This window comes from Anticarsia gemmatalis, chromosome 9 (genome assembly GCF_050436995.1).
Source record: "Anticarsia gemmatalis isolate Benzon Research Colony breed Stoneville strain chromosome 9, ilAntGemm2 primary, whole genome shotgun sequence".
Lineage (NCBI taxonomy): Eukaryota > Metazoa > Arthropoda > Insecta > Lepidoptera > Erebidae > Anticarsia > Anticarsia gemmatalis.
This window is the reverse complement of record NC_134753.1, coordinates 1,580,327-1,594,251: the sequence shown is the minus strand read 5'-3', so window position 1 is coordinate 1,594,251 and position 13,925 is coordinate 1,580,327. Positions and strand designations below refer to the sequence as shown.

Genomic DNA, 13,925 nt, shown 5'->3' with positions numbered 1-13,925 from the left:
GTTATTTCTTTTTTAATACATCAACTGCCGGGGCAAGGTTTGTATGGGATCAAGATCCTTTTAATCCTATGGGAATGGAATCAATGGGATAAAATTGTACTATACTCGGCCGAAGTCGGGCCAGTCCGTTAGTTATAGATATAAGTATATATGATAGCCTATAGCTTAGACATGGCTTATGTTCTGCGTGTTACGGGTTCGATTCCAATACCGAAAAATAGATCAAAATGCATTCGCGCTGCGACACATCAATGTACACCATATTTGAGCAAATAAATGTTTTTTTTATTTGATTTTGACAATTTGACAAAGATTTTGATATAGTTTTAATATTCTTCTGAAATTATGTAGTTTGATGCAGAAGTAGGCACACTTACCACATAAACCATACAATGGACTGTGTTTGTGCCTAACCCCGGTACCGAACCTATTGACTTCAAGAACCTTGGTTCAATCCACCTCCTGGTCCATCGAAGCTAACAAAGTCTACAAAATATAACTTAAGATATTTTAAAGCATAGCTTGTTTACTACTCAACAACCCTATCAAATGAAACCACTCAACCAATAAGAACACAGCAAAACACGTCTGAAGTCAGTCTCAGAACAGATGACCATTATTTCATTCTCACTGATAGTGGGGTCATAAACTTTAATCGTTTAACGTGTTATGTAATCTGTAGTTATTGTCAGTGTCTTATCGGCTTAGTGTTGTATACCTCCCTGAAAGGTAAGACGTTTTGATTGTCTGTTTTTTAATTAAAAGGCTATTTATTGCAGATTTTAGGTTTGGTTATGTATCAGCTAGGGGAGAGGCATTTGCTCAGCAGTGGGACGCAGAAATAGACTAGATAAAACAAAAAAAAATGTATCAGCTTGTAAAGTAAGTTTTGATTTAATTAATTTTCAGTTAGTGTTTCAATCGGAGAGGATTTCTGTAGTTAATGAAACTAGCGATTGGTTTTGATTTTGTATTGTTTGTTAAGTTTAGGGAAAGATATGTATATGTTTTTTTAAGTGCTAACAACAAATGGGCAAGAAAATGTAAATGCCTTAAATAGACCTGGGTAAATTCAATTACTAACAGTTATTGTTACGTTTATAATGATTTCTAATAAACATTAACGTATATTACGTATTGAACGTAAGCATCGAATACCCAGAAAAAATAAAAAGACGATTGACCATTTTTCAAAAAAAGTTATTTTAATTTACTTAATTTAAGTAAGAAAACAAACAGTGATATTCAACTACAGGTTTTACAACGTAAATAACTGGACACCATTTTCTAAGTATTTACAGAATACTTGATAAGTTCATGTCACACTCAAAAACCACTACAATGTTGTTAGATGTCGTCAACCAAGCCTGTAACGAAGAAGTTGATCAACTCCCCGGAGTCGAGCGTGGACGACAACCTGCGAGGAGTGGTAGCCACCTTCCCGCAGCTGCAGCTTCATCCCAAACACAGGGTCGTGACTGTTAGGAACAAGGTAAGAATATCTTGATAACTTGTACCTACGTACCTACTGTCTTTTATGGGCCGAATGTGTCCTGTTGAGCAGTAGCACAGTATTTTCGAGTTGCGTCTATCGTCTAAAATTATTAATGAGATAACAAACAGAAAAAAAACATACAGTCGAATTGAGAACCTCCTACTTTTTCGGAGTCGGTTAAAACAATGTTTCTGCAGAAGACACCAAGGACTATGCAAGCCAATAAATCTTAACCATACATCGATTTTGAGAGTTTATAAATTTGCGGTTTTAATCATTTTATTCCGGGCTTACTAATTTTGCTAATATTTTTACAGAGTGATACCAAACGGGTGGCAATACTTGGTGGAGGAGGATCAGGTCATGAGCCTTTTGCAGCTGGTACGTTAAGCCCGACGTTCTTTTTCTTATATTGGAAACATATTAGATAAACTTAATTATACTATTATGTACCTACTCGTTATTTTCAGGATTCGTGGGAGGTGGTATGTTGGATGGAGCGGTCGCTGGCGGCGTATTTGCTTCACCACCAACAGGACATGTTTTGTACGCGATAGCACAACTGTATAAATATAATTCAGGTGAGAATATCTCTAATGTAAGCAGAAAGTATCTGCTATAAAACTGTCTGACAGGATCGATAGTAGTCCACCAATGTCGTCTTACAAGGGACTACAAAAGAAAGTTTAAATTTTTATGTGTGTTTTAGGCGGAGTCTTCGTTCTAATAGGAAATTATACAGGAGATAGACTGAACTTTGGTAAAGCTATTGAAAAAGCTAAGATTTCTGGAATCAAGGTCTGTAATAATTTTGAATTCTATTTACTTTCGAACCTGTGGTGAGTAGTAATAAAGGTCCTGTATTTTGTTTGCAGGTCGAAGGTTTGATCGTGGGTGAAGATGTAGCGTCAAGTAAAAACAAGACTGGAGGCCGAGCTATGATTGGTGAAGTTCTATTCTATAAGGTAAACAATAAATCCGTCTACCCACAAAAAAAATCTGCTGGAATACTACTTAGTTTCTACTAAGACATTTGTTTTGTGTAAGAATACAACTCCCGCTCTTGTGTCGCAAGTACTTTTACAAACATACATACAAATAACGGACACAAAGTGCAACCAGACCCGAAACAACTATTTGTGGATTGCACATATAACTGTCCCGTGTGGGAAACGAACCTAAGATCTCCCAATGCAATGGTAGTGGCGTGGCGACCACTAAACGACTGCACCACAGAGGCTTTAGCATGTAGATGATTTCCGTAAGTAAGCAGTTAGGAGAGGGTTCGTAATAATGATTGTGTGGATTGTCTTCAGATGTGTGGAGCGATGTCCCAGAGAGGTTGTGATCTTACAAGCATTCGTAACCTGGCAGCAGAGGCTGACAAATACATGGCAACGTTGGGAGTCTGTCTTAGCGCGTGTTCGTTACCTGGTAAGAACACCGTTATATACTCACAAAATATTATGAAAATAACGAAAATTTCTTATAACACAATGAAGCTATTGTAACGAAGCAATCTACATGCGGCTGCATTTGTCAAATAATTAGAATTTGCGTTGTTTTCAATTTGTTCATTTAACCTTTTGTGGCCAATATATAAACAATGGCTAAGTCGTCCAAGTTTTAAAACTGGGAACGGGAACCAATTCCACTTTCTCATACGTAGTCAGAAAATAGTGTCCAAATCCCTAAACTTGACCAGAACTTTATTACATTTCGCAGGTCAACCTCCATTGTTTGAGATAGCCCGTGATGAGATGGAACTAGGTGCGGGAGTACATGGAGAAGCTGGTATTGCTAAAATGAAGATGGGAACTGCCAAAGAAACTGTAGCTTTAATTCTAGACAAGGTAGGGTAGATTTTTCTATGGCTAAATCGGTTTTTCTCGAATAATAATCTAGTATTTATATTAGTTTTATGACTTCTTGTTTTCATACAGATAGTCGAGCACTTGAAGTTAGTATCAGGAGACCGAGTGGTAGCAGCTATTAACAATTTGGGAGGAACCTCCATATTTGAGATGAACATTATCAGTGCAGAAATCAAAGATTATTTAGGTGAGTCCAAAAATCGAAACTGCAGTTTTTAATTGCACTCTTCAGCAGACATCCTAATTTTAGTGAGAGTTGAGTAGTCTTTTTCGACCGGTTTTTTTGTTACTCAGCACCAAATTTTAAGCGCAGCTCTTTGCCTTTCGTATCTTCGTACTGATGTTCTTATTCGTCGCTACACTTATGGCAGATGGTCGTGGTACTCGTGGTTATCACATCAGGGTTGGTAGCAAGCCTAACAATCTAGCGCCATTCTTCCCGCATTACTGCCCTCGGTGTGCATTCGTGGAGTGTACCCCCAATGACAAACTGAATATGACGATGTAAATTACTATTTCCAACTGAATTGTCCATCCCACAGCAAACAAGAAAATCAACCTAGAACGCACATACTCCGGGCACCTTAAGAGTTCCCTAGAGATGCACGGCTTTCAGATCTGTCTTCTGCACTTAAACAAAAAGGACGGAGACTACTGGTTGGAACTGCTCGATGCGCCTTCTTCCAGTGGGTCCTGGCCTGGAAGTCCACTGTCTGTGAGGAGTGAGGAGCCGCATGTTGATGATGATACGCTGCTGCAGAGCGATGGAAGGAAGGTATAACTTGACTATTCTATTTAAATTCGTCTATAATTGTGATAAGAATAATTTAGCCATGGAACTATATCATGGTATTCCTCATTTTGTGTACTTGAGATATTATTTAAGCCTAATGTCATCAATGTTTCCTTGAGATCTCCGCAGATGCACAAGTTTTTTTAAAAAAGGCTTACTTAGATTCAGCTACAAGAGAAGTGGAACATTTTAAAAGCAAGAACTAGTTTAAGTAGTCTTTGTACCCATTTTTTTGCAGTAGCCATTGAAACTATTTTCAATCTCAATTTTGACGCATATTTCGCAAACTGGAACTGTATAATTATAAATATGTTCTCAGGCAGCAACAGGTCCATCCCTTACGCTAAAAGAGCAAGAGTTACTCCGCGGTAGTTTATCAGCAGCAGCTGAAGAACTCGTCAAGAACGAGGTGCTTCTGAACAAGTTGGACTCAGGCTGCGGTGATGGAGACTGTGGCATCACATTAAAGAAGTTTGGACAAGGTATGTAACTAAATCAAGTTTCATCTATCTATCTTAATTCTATTTTAACATAGACAAGTGTTTTAAAATTAATAAAGAGATGTGGAAGAATTCTAGAATTTACAAAAAGTGCTTTGGACAAAATTGAACATGAGTTCCGTCTAGAAATCGAACCCTCGACTTCATTTCTAATGACAGATATTTGAAGACTAGTAACTAGTAACATATATTTATCATCCGATGGAATTAAAATATAAACCCATGTTTGTTTGTAGTTCTTATGCAACGTATTTTTGCATAATTTTAGCGATCCAATCATATCTGAAGACCAGCTCAGTAGAATATCCGTCAAACGTGTTGTGGGACTTGTCTGAGATCGCTGAGACTGACATGGGAGGTACATCCGGAGGAATTTACAGTTTGGGACTATCAGCTGCGTCACAAGCTATGGCAAAGTAAGTAGCACATGGCGTTTCAATTTCAAGTGAAAAGCAAACTGGTCTTATACGTAACGGTCAGTTTGCATTCCACTATAGCTATGTGATTTACGAGCACCATAGATGATGGGCTGGACCTAACGCACGTGGCAAAAAATTATCTGGACGAGTAATTACTTTTATTTCTTTTGAACGAATCTGCTTTCATTTTCCATTTATAGGTGCCAGTTAGGGTACTTTTCAATCCGATATTATTATGATTTACATAATCGTATGCTCGAGTTACCTCTTTCGTTTTTATTTTAAAGACTTCTCCCGCCCTAAGAATGTTACTCTTGTGTCGCGGGGACTCTTACAAACATACAAACAACGGACACAAAGTACAACCGGACTCGAAAAAAATATTTGTGAAAAGCAAAAATAGTTGTTCCGTGTGGGAATCGAACACACGACCTAACGAAGCGGTGTGGCGACCTAAACTAAACTACTGAAAATAGTTATCTTATATGTACTGTTTATTTACTTACAATTTAATTTGATGTAGAGCTAAATCAAACGACGCAGCTGCGTGGTTGTCAGCGTGGCAGAGTGCAATGCAAGCAATTACTACGTACGGAGGAGCGGAGCCTGGCGACAGAACTATGGTAATATACCCATTACCGCATGCACTTCGTAAACAAATTGTGAGCAGTAAACAACAGCGGCGCGGATCGATCTCTGAGGTTAAGCTACGGTTGCCGAGGTTGTTCTGTGGATGGGTAACCTTACACATATGGAGTTTCGGAAAGCACGTTAAATTGTGGGTCCCGACTGTCATTTTCCAAAATCTTCGGCAGTCGTTAACAGTAGTAAGAAGCTTGAAATTCTGACAACCAGTCTTACCGAAGGGTATCGTGTTGTAATCCAGGTAACTGGGTTGTGGAGGTCTGATAGGCAGTCGCTCCATGTAAAATACTGGTATCCAGCTGCACATATTTCTGCATTTACAAAGCTACCAACTCTGTTAACTAAAATATCTTTTCTTTTACAGTTAGATACATTACATACGGCTGCTGAGACATTCAAGCAGAATGTAAGCGCTGAATTGAAAGCACTATTGAAGAAGACTGATGAAGCAGCTGAAACGGGAGCTAAGGCTACGGCTAAGATGGTGGCTAAGTAAGTAACTTACAATCAAAAACTTATAACGGTTGTTTTAAATTACATCATACTAGAGGCCGCCCGCAGATTCGTCCGTGTGGAAACCCTTCTCGTGTAAATCCCGATCCGGGAACTCCGGGATATCAAGTCGCCTATGTGTTATTCTGGGTCTTCAGCTACCTACATATCAAATTTCATCGTAATCGATTCAGTAGTATTCTCGTGAAAGAGGAACAAACATCCATACATACTCACAAACTTTCGCATTTATAATATTAGTAGGATTAAAGTTGTAGAGATTTTTTTTCTACTAATTTTATAGGTTTCCATCCTTGTATTTTCGAATATGACCACCTTAGTCATCTGCAATAGACGAAAACAGACCTTCGATGATGGTTTTTCTTTAGTGGCGTGTCACTAATATCCCTACACTTTTTTTGTTTTCGGTTCTCAACGAATTTTTAAACGATTAAGATTTAAAAAATGCAAAAGTTGAAGACTAATAATTATTTAAAGATCACTTGTTTAAGAAACGTAAATTTTTACACAAATCAGATGAAAATAAAATTGTTTGTTTCAGAGCGGGCCGCGCGTCGTACGTGGCGAGCGGGTACGTGCACGACGAAGATGCGGGCGCCAGAGCTGTGGCCGTGTGGATGCATGCCATATTGAACTTTATCGTGAACAGTATATAGTTCCATTTTGTATGAGGAATTTTATTTAAACTACCTTCTTATGTTACTAATACTTTTCAAAAAAAAAAAATTGATATAAATTTTTTAGATACGTAAAAGTATATATACACCTTAGATTCAATAAATTTATGCATATTTTTTGTTGCAATGTCCTAATTTTCTCTTAATAAAGACACTACTAAGTCTCCAACCCGTACTTGGCCAGCGCGGTGGACTCAAGGCCAATCCCCTCCCTCATTACGGGAGGAGACCCTTGCCCAGCAGTGGGACAGTAATGGGTTTAATTTATTTGATTAAAGACACTACTGATGAACGTGGATTGAAAACAGGTTTATTTGCATGCCTTCAAGAATACGTTAAATAACTTTTAGGCATGCAAGGATTCTTCACGAGGTTCTCGCTTACCGTTGGAACATAACATAAACCATTCGGCTATCACTGCTTCTTATATTACTACTAGCTGACCCGCGCAACTTCGCTTGCGTCACATAAGAGAGAATGGGCCAAAATTTTCCCCGTTTTTGAACATTTTTTATTGCTACTCTGCTTCTATTGGTCGTAGCGTAATGATATATAGCCTATAGCCTTCCTCGATAAATGGACTATCTAACACTGAATGATTTTTTTTTCAAATCGGACCAGTAGTTCCTGAGATTAGCGCGTTCAATCAAACAAACAAACTCTTCAGCTTTATAATATTAGTATAGATGCACTACTAGTTATAAATAAAACTGTTAAATAAACAATATTGTTATTTATTGATCACAGTGGCAACATCTGGTCTAATTGAACTATTATAATTATTATTAATACATTATAAACTCATGACAAATGTGTTACACTATACGCCTGTATTACTTTTTATTATCATAATATTAATTGGAACCAGAGTGTATTTTATCTTTTTCACTCATATACGGTTTCGAACTTGAATGCAAGTGACAATACTGTATAAATTAATGTATAATAGAATACGGGAATTAACACGAACACGCATTTTACCTTATAACCAGTCAGCCTGCGACCACGGCGAGTGCAACCTGCGCCGAAACGTTAAGCATTTTAAGGTAAAATGCGTGTTCGCGTTAATTCCCGTATTCTATTATACATGAAACATGCAACGCGAGAGTTTAAAAGTTATGACTGTATAACTTATCACGGTTAAATACGTAGCCAGCGACGCCGCCATGGCGTCTTAGTGAGACACGGCTCTAAGACAGTCCTTGATAAATAAAGAGAGAATTTAATCGTTTACTCATAAGACTTTTTGGTTATTGTCATAATGTCATACCAATCGCGCGTTTTGGTCCCGAATTCAATTGTGTGGTAAAAAATGTAAGTAATTTTATTATATCGAATTTGTGCTCAAATTTAGTATATTTTATTCATATGCATTGAAATCGTGCAATACTTTTATAAAGAGTAAAATATCCGTTTCATTTAGTAAGTTTAGTTGCCTTAGCCCGGTCTGAGATACATTTAGCGGTAGTTTATCTATTCAATAGCGTTTAACCTCATACAAAATGACAGATTGAATAGACAACCTACTGCTAAATGTGCCTCAGAAACCGGACATTAATAACGACAAATTTTGTATCTCAAAGCTTTTCATATCATATATAATTTTTTTATGTGCTCTCTAAAACATGGAATTGATTATTTAAAAATACCAAACACAAATAGCTGAACCAATTTTTTGTACGGCAACATTAAAGTCGCAAAGAACTAATTGTCACGTTGTTATATCTATCTCGCTCTTTCGTATGATGTTAGTAAGAGAGGCGTATAGTGTATGTGTAAAATATTGAAGGTCATTGTGCTAGAAGTCCCACTCGGTGGTCTTCTCTATGTCCATTTCAGCTAGCTTCTCTTGTAGAAGGAGGGCTGACATGTCGTCTGAAAATTTAAAATGTATGTTTATCATATCTACTAGCTGACCCGCGCAACTTCGCTTGCGTCACATAAGAGAGAATGGATCATAATTTTTCCCGTTTTTGTAACATTTTTCACTGGCACTCTGCTCCTAGTGGTCGTAGCGTAATGTTATATGGCCTAAAGACTTTCTCAATAATTTATTGTCTCTTTAATAATTCTGCTAATTTATTGAGGAAACCTATATAGTATAACGCTATAACTGGAATTAGTATAAAAAATTCGCGATTGACTACTAGTTAATATTGAATTGAATGCGTTTGTACGAAATATTAATAAATGTAAGTACTAACTAGGGTCAGGTTTGATAGGTTTGACTCTACCGAGCAGTCCGGGCAGGTAGTCAGTCTTTCTGATCTGCTTGAAGAACGGATGGTTCAGCATCTGAGTGGCCGACGGCCGCTTCTCTGGGTCCCTGGAGATACAAAGAGTAGGGTGTTTATAAGGAATATACTGTGATAAAGATATTTAAAGCAATTTGTAGTTTTTTTTATTTTTCTTTTACGTTCATAACTTCGTAAGTGCAGTCAGCAAATTGTGATAGTATTTTCTGTTATTGTCGTTATTAGTACTATGACAGTACGTATATAGTTACTTCAGGTTGCCATTTAATGCCGCTTAAACAGCACTTAACTCTTTAATCTTCTTTATATATAATTCTTCTGTAAGTGTGTCACTGAACTTTTCTTAAACGACTGGACCGATTTTGATGAAATTTTTTGTGTGTGTTTAAGGAGATCTGAGAATGGTTTAAATTCACAATTTTGTCAGCTGGACAATGTTTTTTTTATTTAATTTTTATGGCAAAACAACGTTTGCCGGGTCAGCTAGTAAATATACAAGACGCTAAACTGTGCGCGATGTTCCAACTGATTTATATTTTCGTAGAAAACAAATTAAGGTAATATACCTTCAAACGGCGTGAATATTTGACGTAAAATTTCCTCAAAGGTACGATAAACAAGGAGTCATTTTGAGCATTCGAAGATTTCTTCACGTATAGGTAGAAAGAAAAGCAGCAATACCTCAGCAGCGCCATCTCGCTGAGATGATGGAAGGTGTCGGAGAGCTTGCGGCCCGCGTACACCTGGCGCAGGCGCGACACGGCGTCCGCGCTGTCGCCCACCCCGCTGTCTGTGTTGTACATGCCTGCAGATAACCATATAACATTATATCAAGGGTATAGACAAGGGATCTTAAAGTTTATCTCAATGAACAAAAGAGTTTAGACAAGCTGTGTAGGACAACTGCAAACTGAAGACAACAGCGATATATTATCAGGCTGTGACTGCAAATGATAATATATGTTTGTGACCCATTCCGCAGACTACTGCAACTGTTGAGTAATAGATAATTTTCTTCTCGTGCGAAATATTACTTGCAGTTTACGGTTTGCAGTTGTGGACTTGAAACTACTATGAACTTATTACGCCACGTTAGGAATATCTTTGCTTTTATGTTCGCATTAAATCAGCTAGTCTAGAATAACATGTCACTACAGAAAGTAAAATGTCTTTATTTATATCTATAAAAATGAAATCCGTTTTCCTTGGTCACGGCATCGTGAATGGCTAGACCGATTTTACTAATTATTTTTGTGTTGTATTTGTTATTATTAGGAGAAGGTTGTTACGGAAAAAAATATTAAGAAATCTCTCAGAAATATTGAAAAATAGACGTTTAATTTTGCATATTTTAAGCGGTACGAAGTTCGCCGGGTCAGCTAGTCTAACTTAAAAAAAACTATTTTGTTGCGACTTACTCTTCATCTCGGAGTCATCAAGACACGGTTCTGGGAAGGTGGAGCAGTCGAGCAGCTGCGGCCGACTGCCGCGGACCTTCTCCGTGAACATGAGCGTGGAGGGCACCTCCGCGAACGGCACGGCGCCGTTGGCCAGCTCGCAGCACAGCACGCCCACCGAGTAGATGTCCGACTTCTCGTCGTAGCCTTTGAGATTCTGACACAGAATAATGGATGATAATAATGAAGTTTTAAATCATGTAAAACCATTTCGGGGACAAATGAGGTATACTCATTTGAATAAAAACATATTTTAGAGAATCTGTAATAGAAAAATCGATGAATTAAATAGAAGCAATCATTCGAACAACTTCGTCGGTAAAAAAAACAACCAACGTTAAATTATTATTTTTGTATGAAGTTGTATAAAATTAGCCTTAACTTGTTTATTAAATGAAGACCTTTTTAGTCAAGGTACTCTTTGCCTTATATAAAAGTGCTAACTTAATAACACTAATGGGATGATTAAGTAACTAATGATATGGCTCAAGGACTTAAGAGGATGCCTCAGATATTATTGTATTTAAATAAATATTGATAATTCTGATTCAGCCTAATAAGAGCGTATGTGTTCAGAGCACACAGGCACATACCTGTTCCAGCAGTTCAGGGCTGAGCCACATAAGATTGGTGTTGTCATGGTCGCTGGGCGGCAGCTGGTGCAGGTGTCTCTGGCGGCGGCCGCGCACCATCATGCTGGCGGCGCTGCGCAGACCGGACACACGCACGCCACCGTTCGCGCCTATCAACACGTGGCTTGCGCGGATACTCCTGAACATTATAAGGTTATATGTAACTGTTATGGGCGACCTTAAAAAAAAAAGAATTATTTTGATACACTGAATTTTTTTCAGGATTCCTTACCATTGAGGCTCTGGGATGTGACTCAATGTTTTACAATTGCGAACTCTTAGCTTAAATTTTATCTAGTCTTAAACGCTGTATCAGCACCAAATGGTAGGGTGTGCAAGCATTATACTCTATAGTTCACAAATGGAACACATCTACGATAAATATAGTATTCTTATAGACTCAGGTTGTTACTTTGTAACATAGAAGCCATTAATTTTTTAAATTCCTGACTGTTCCACTGCTAGGCAAGGGTCTCCTCTAAATGAGGGTGGGATTAGGCCATGGGTCCACCACACAGGCCAAGTACAAGTACTTCAAAAAATAATCATGAAACTCAAATAATAATCGAATATTTTTTTTAATTTCTAACCAGTAATTCTGCACAAACAAAACACTGCATATTATTCTATTGTAATCTATTTTGAGCTGTGCATGACACAATGACACAATTGTGCAGGAATCGTTCTTGTCACCTATGCTAATTGTATGACTCACAAGGAAAATGGAAGATTGAAACTGTATGATCTGTTTTAAGATAAAAGTTATAGGGTATATGGTAATTGGTTATTGAAATATTCTTTTAAGAACTTGATTATGAAAAGAGTGGAAGGAGTTTGTGAGTTTGTAGAGACCAAATTGTTTAAGGTTAAAATGTTACTTTTAAAAATAGGGAGATGCAGCTGCTATGGCATAAATATCTCTACAGCACAGTGCTCTTTACAATTTGGCCACACACTTATTCAGACATGGATCAGAGCTCATCACTCTCACGCACATTTTAATATCTCTCATGGAAAAAATCAAATGTTTAATCTGTACCATAAAGATATAATTTACACTATGTTCTACTGGTATATATTACTTTAGTTTTTAATATAACAACAGTCATAGTCTAAAGTTGTTTTTTTCTAAAGATATCTCCGCTATAAGTACTGCTTGTCTCAACACACTAGTAGTATCATTTCTTCCAACTCAGGGACTACACCCTGGGAGCTGTCATTATCACAACATTTTACATATATATAGACAGTCAGAAACAAAAATAACAAAAGCATATAGGATCTTTACTTAGCAATGGGACACAAAAGTAGACAAATGGAAGTATACTTCTTACCTATGAATATACAATTGTTTGTGCAAATACTGTAAAGCTTGAAGTACATCTCTCAACACGACCGCACAGGCCAACTCCGGTAGACCTTCATGGAAGTACCGGTCCAGGATATCACGGCAAGAACCAAACGTCATGAGCGGAGACACTACGTAGAGTTCCCGGCCATGGACGAAAGAAGTCAAGTATGGAAGAATGTTTGCATGCTGTAGTTCCTTTCTTGTTAAGATGTCTTGCTGGAAAATCAAAGGGGATTTTAGTTACAACCATTTCAAGATAGGGATCCTCAAGATAAATAAATTGTGCGTTTTTTGTGAAATACATAAATGGTAATTATTTTCTCTTCTTCAATGTGAATGAATGTTGTTACTTTTGCATCATGTTATAGTGTTTTTTATTGGATGTAGAGTGTTATATGATTACACATAGATCAAAGGATTTAAAACAATTGAGTGTTGAAATATGTCCTTTATAAGCCCTTGGCTGACCTAGAAACTATTGTACAATGCTTATCATAAGTCTATGGTGAAAATTTGACAAATAAATATGTTAATAACTAAACGGGAAGTAACCATTATCAATGTTATACGAATAAGTTGTAGAAATTAAATATTATAAGCATTAATTGTATACCTGTATCAAACTGGCATTTTCTTTAGTTTTGTCAACAAAGTATCTCTTGATAGCGACATTTTGGTTGCTGGGCTTGTACAACGCTGAGTAAACAACAGCTACGCCTCCACAACACTCCGTAATTATCGAAGTTAGCTGGTAATCGTTGATGTCAGGGTTAAACATTTTTATCCGAGCAAAAACAACAAAATTTACAAATATATTGTTAAACACTTAATTCCTTTGTCAACAACACATAATGATTCGATAATTCCCTGTCTAAAAATAGCATTTATTAAACGACTGCGTTATTACTAAAGTAAATATTTCACAAAATAAATTGGCCAATGTTTTTATTGTTTGACAATAGTGGCGTTCCAGATATGTACGATTGCTGAGTTAGCACTGTTTTCAAGCATTGCTGATTCCATCGTTTATGTCAAACTATTTGTATAATAAAGGTTTAATTTTATATATAATTCATTACCACAATTCGATTTGAAACCAATGACGATTTGTTAGTGTTGGAAGCTACTGTAATTTAAAATAATAAGAACGTATTTTAATTTGTAAACTGATTTGTTTGCAATTTTACTGAACTGGAGCGCAACATGTTAACACATTTTATTTTTAATGTAATTTTTGCAACCGTTTTGCATGACTATTTATTATATTATTACTATATAAATATCAATGCATACAAAATATATTCAATATGTATT

At 37.0% G+C, this 13,925-nt stretch overlaps 2 protein-coding genes across 3 annotated transcripts; one reads left to right on the top strand and one right to left on the bottom strand.

Moving 5' to 3' along the window:
• Positions 1-618: 618 nt before the first annotated feature.
• On the top strand, positions 619-6,907 carry LOC142975477 (triokinase/FMN cyclase-like). Of its 2 annotated transcripts, none has more exons than XM_076118330.1 (15): positions 619-729; positions 1,352-1,492; positions 1,813-1,876; positions 1,966-2,076; positions 2,205-2,293; positions 2,371-2,460; positions 2,812-2,929; positions 3,221-3,348; positions 3,439-3,556; positions 3,912-4,144; positions 4,482-4,644; positions 4,931-5,078; positions 5,605-5,704; positions 6,091-6,218; positions 6,781-6,907. In XM_076118330.1, exons 2-15 carry the CDS (start codon positions 1,352-1,354, stop codon positions 6,893-6,895), a joined length of 1,746 nt encoding a protein of 581 aa, XP_075974445.1. In that variant the 5' UTR covers positions 619-729; the 3' UTR covers positions 6,896-6,907. The 2 variants fall into 2 exon arrangements, with proteins under 2 accessions (XP_075974445.1, XP_075974446.1); XM_076118331.1 differs by lacking the exon at positions 619-729 and adding an exon at positions 767-882.
• A 727-nt stretch (positions 6,908-7,634) lies between these two features.
• Positions 7,635-13,585, bottom strand: Stlk (Ste20-like kinase). The gene is made up of 7 exons (XM_076118332.1): positions 13,225-13,585; positions 12,595-12,827; positions 11,222-11,399; positions 10,590-10,785; positions 9,853-9,976; positions 9,121-9,242; positions 7,635-8,791 (listed from the first exon to the last, which is right to left on the bottom strand). The coding sequence occupies exons 1-7, from the start codon at positions 13,387-13,389 to the stop codon at positions 8,715-8,717; spliced, it is 1,095 nt and encodes a 364-aa protein (XP_075974447.1). The 5' UTR covers positions 13,390-13,585; the 3' UTR covers positions 7,635-8,714.
• Positions 13,586-13,925: the final 340 nt, after the last annotated feature.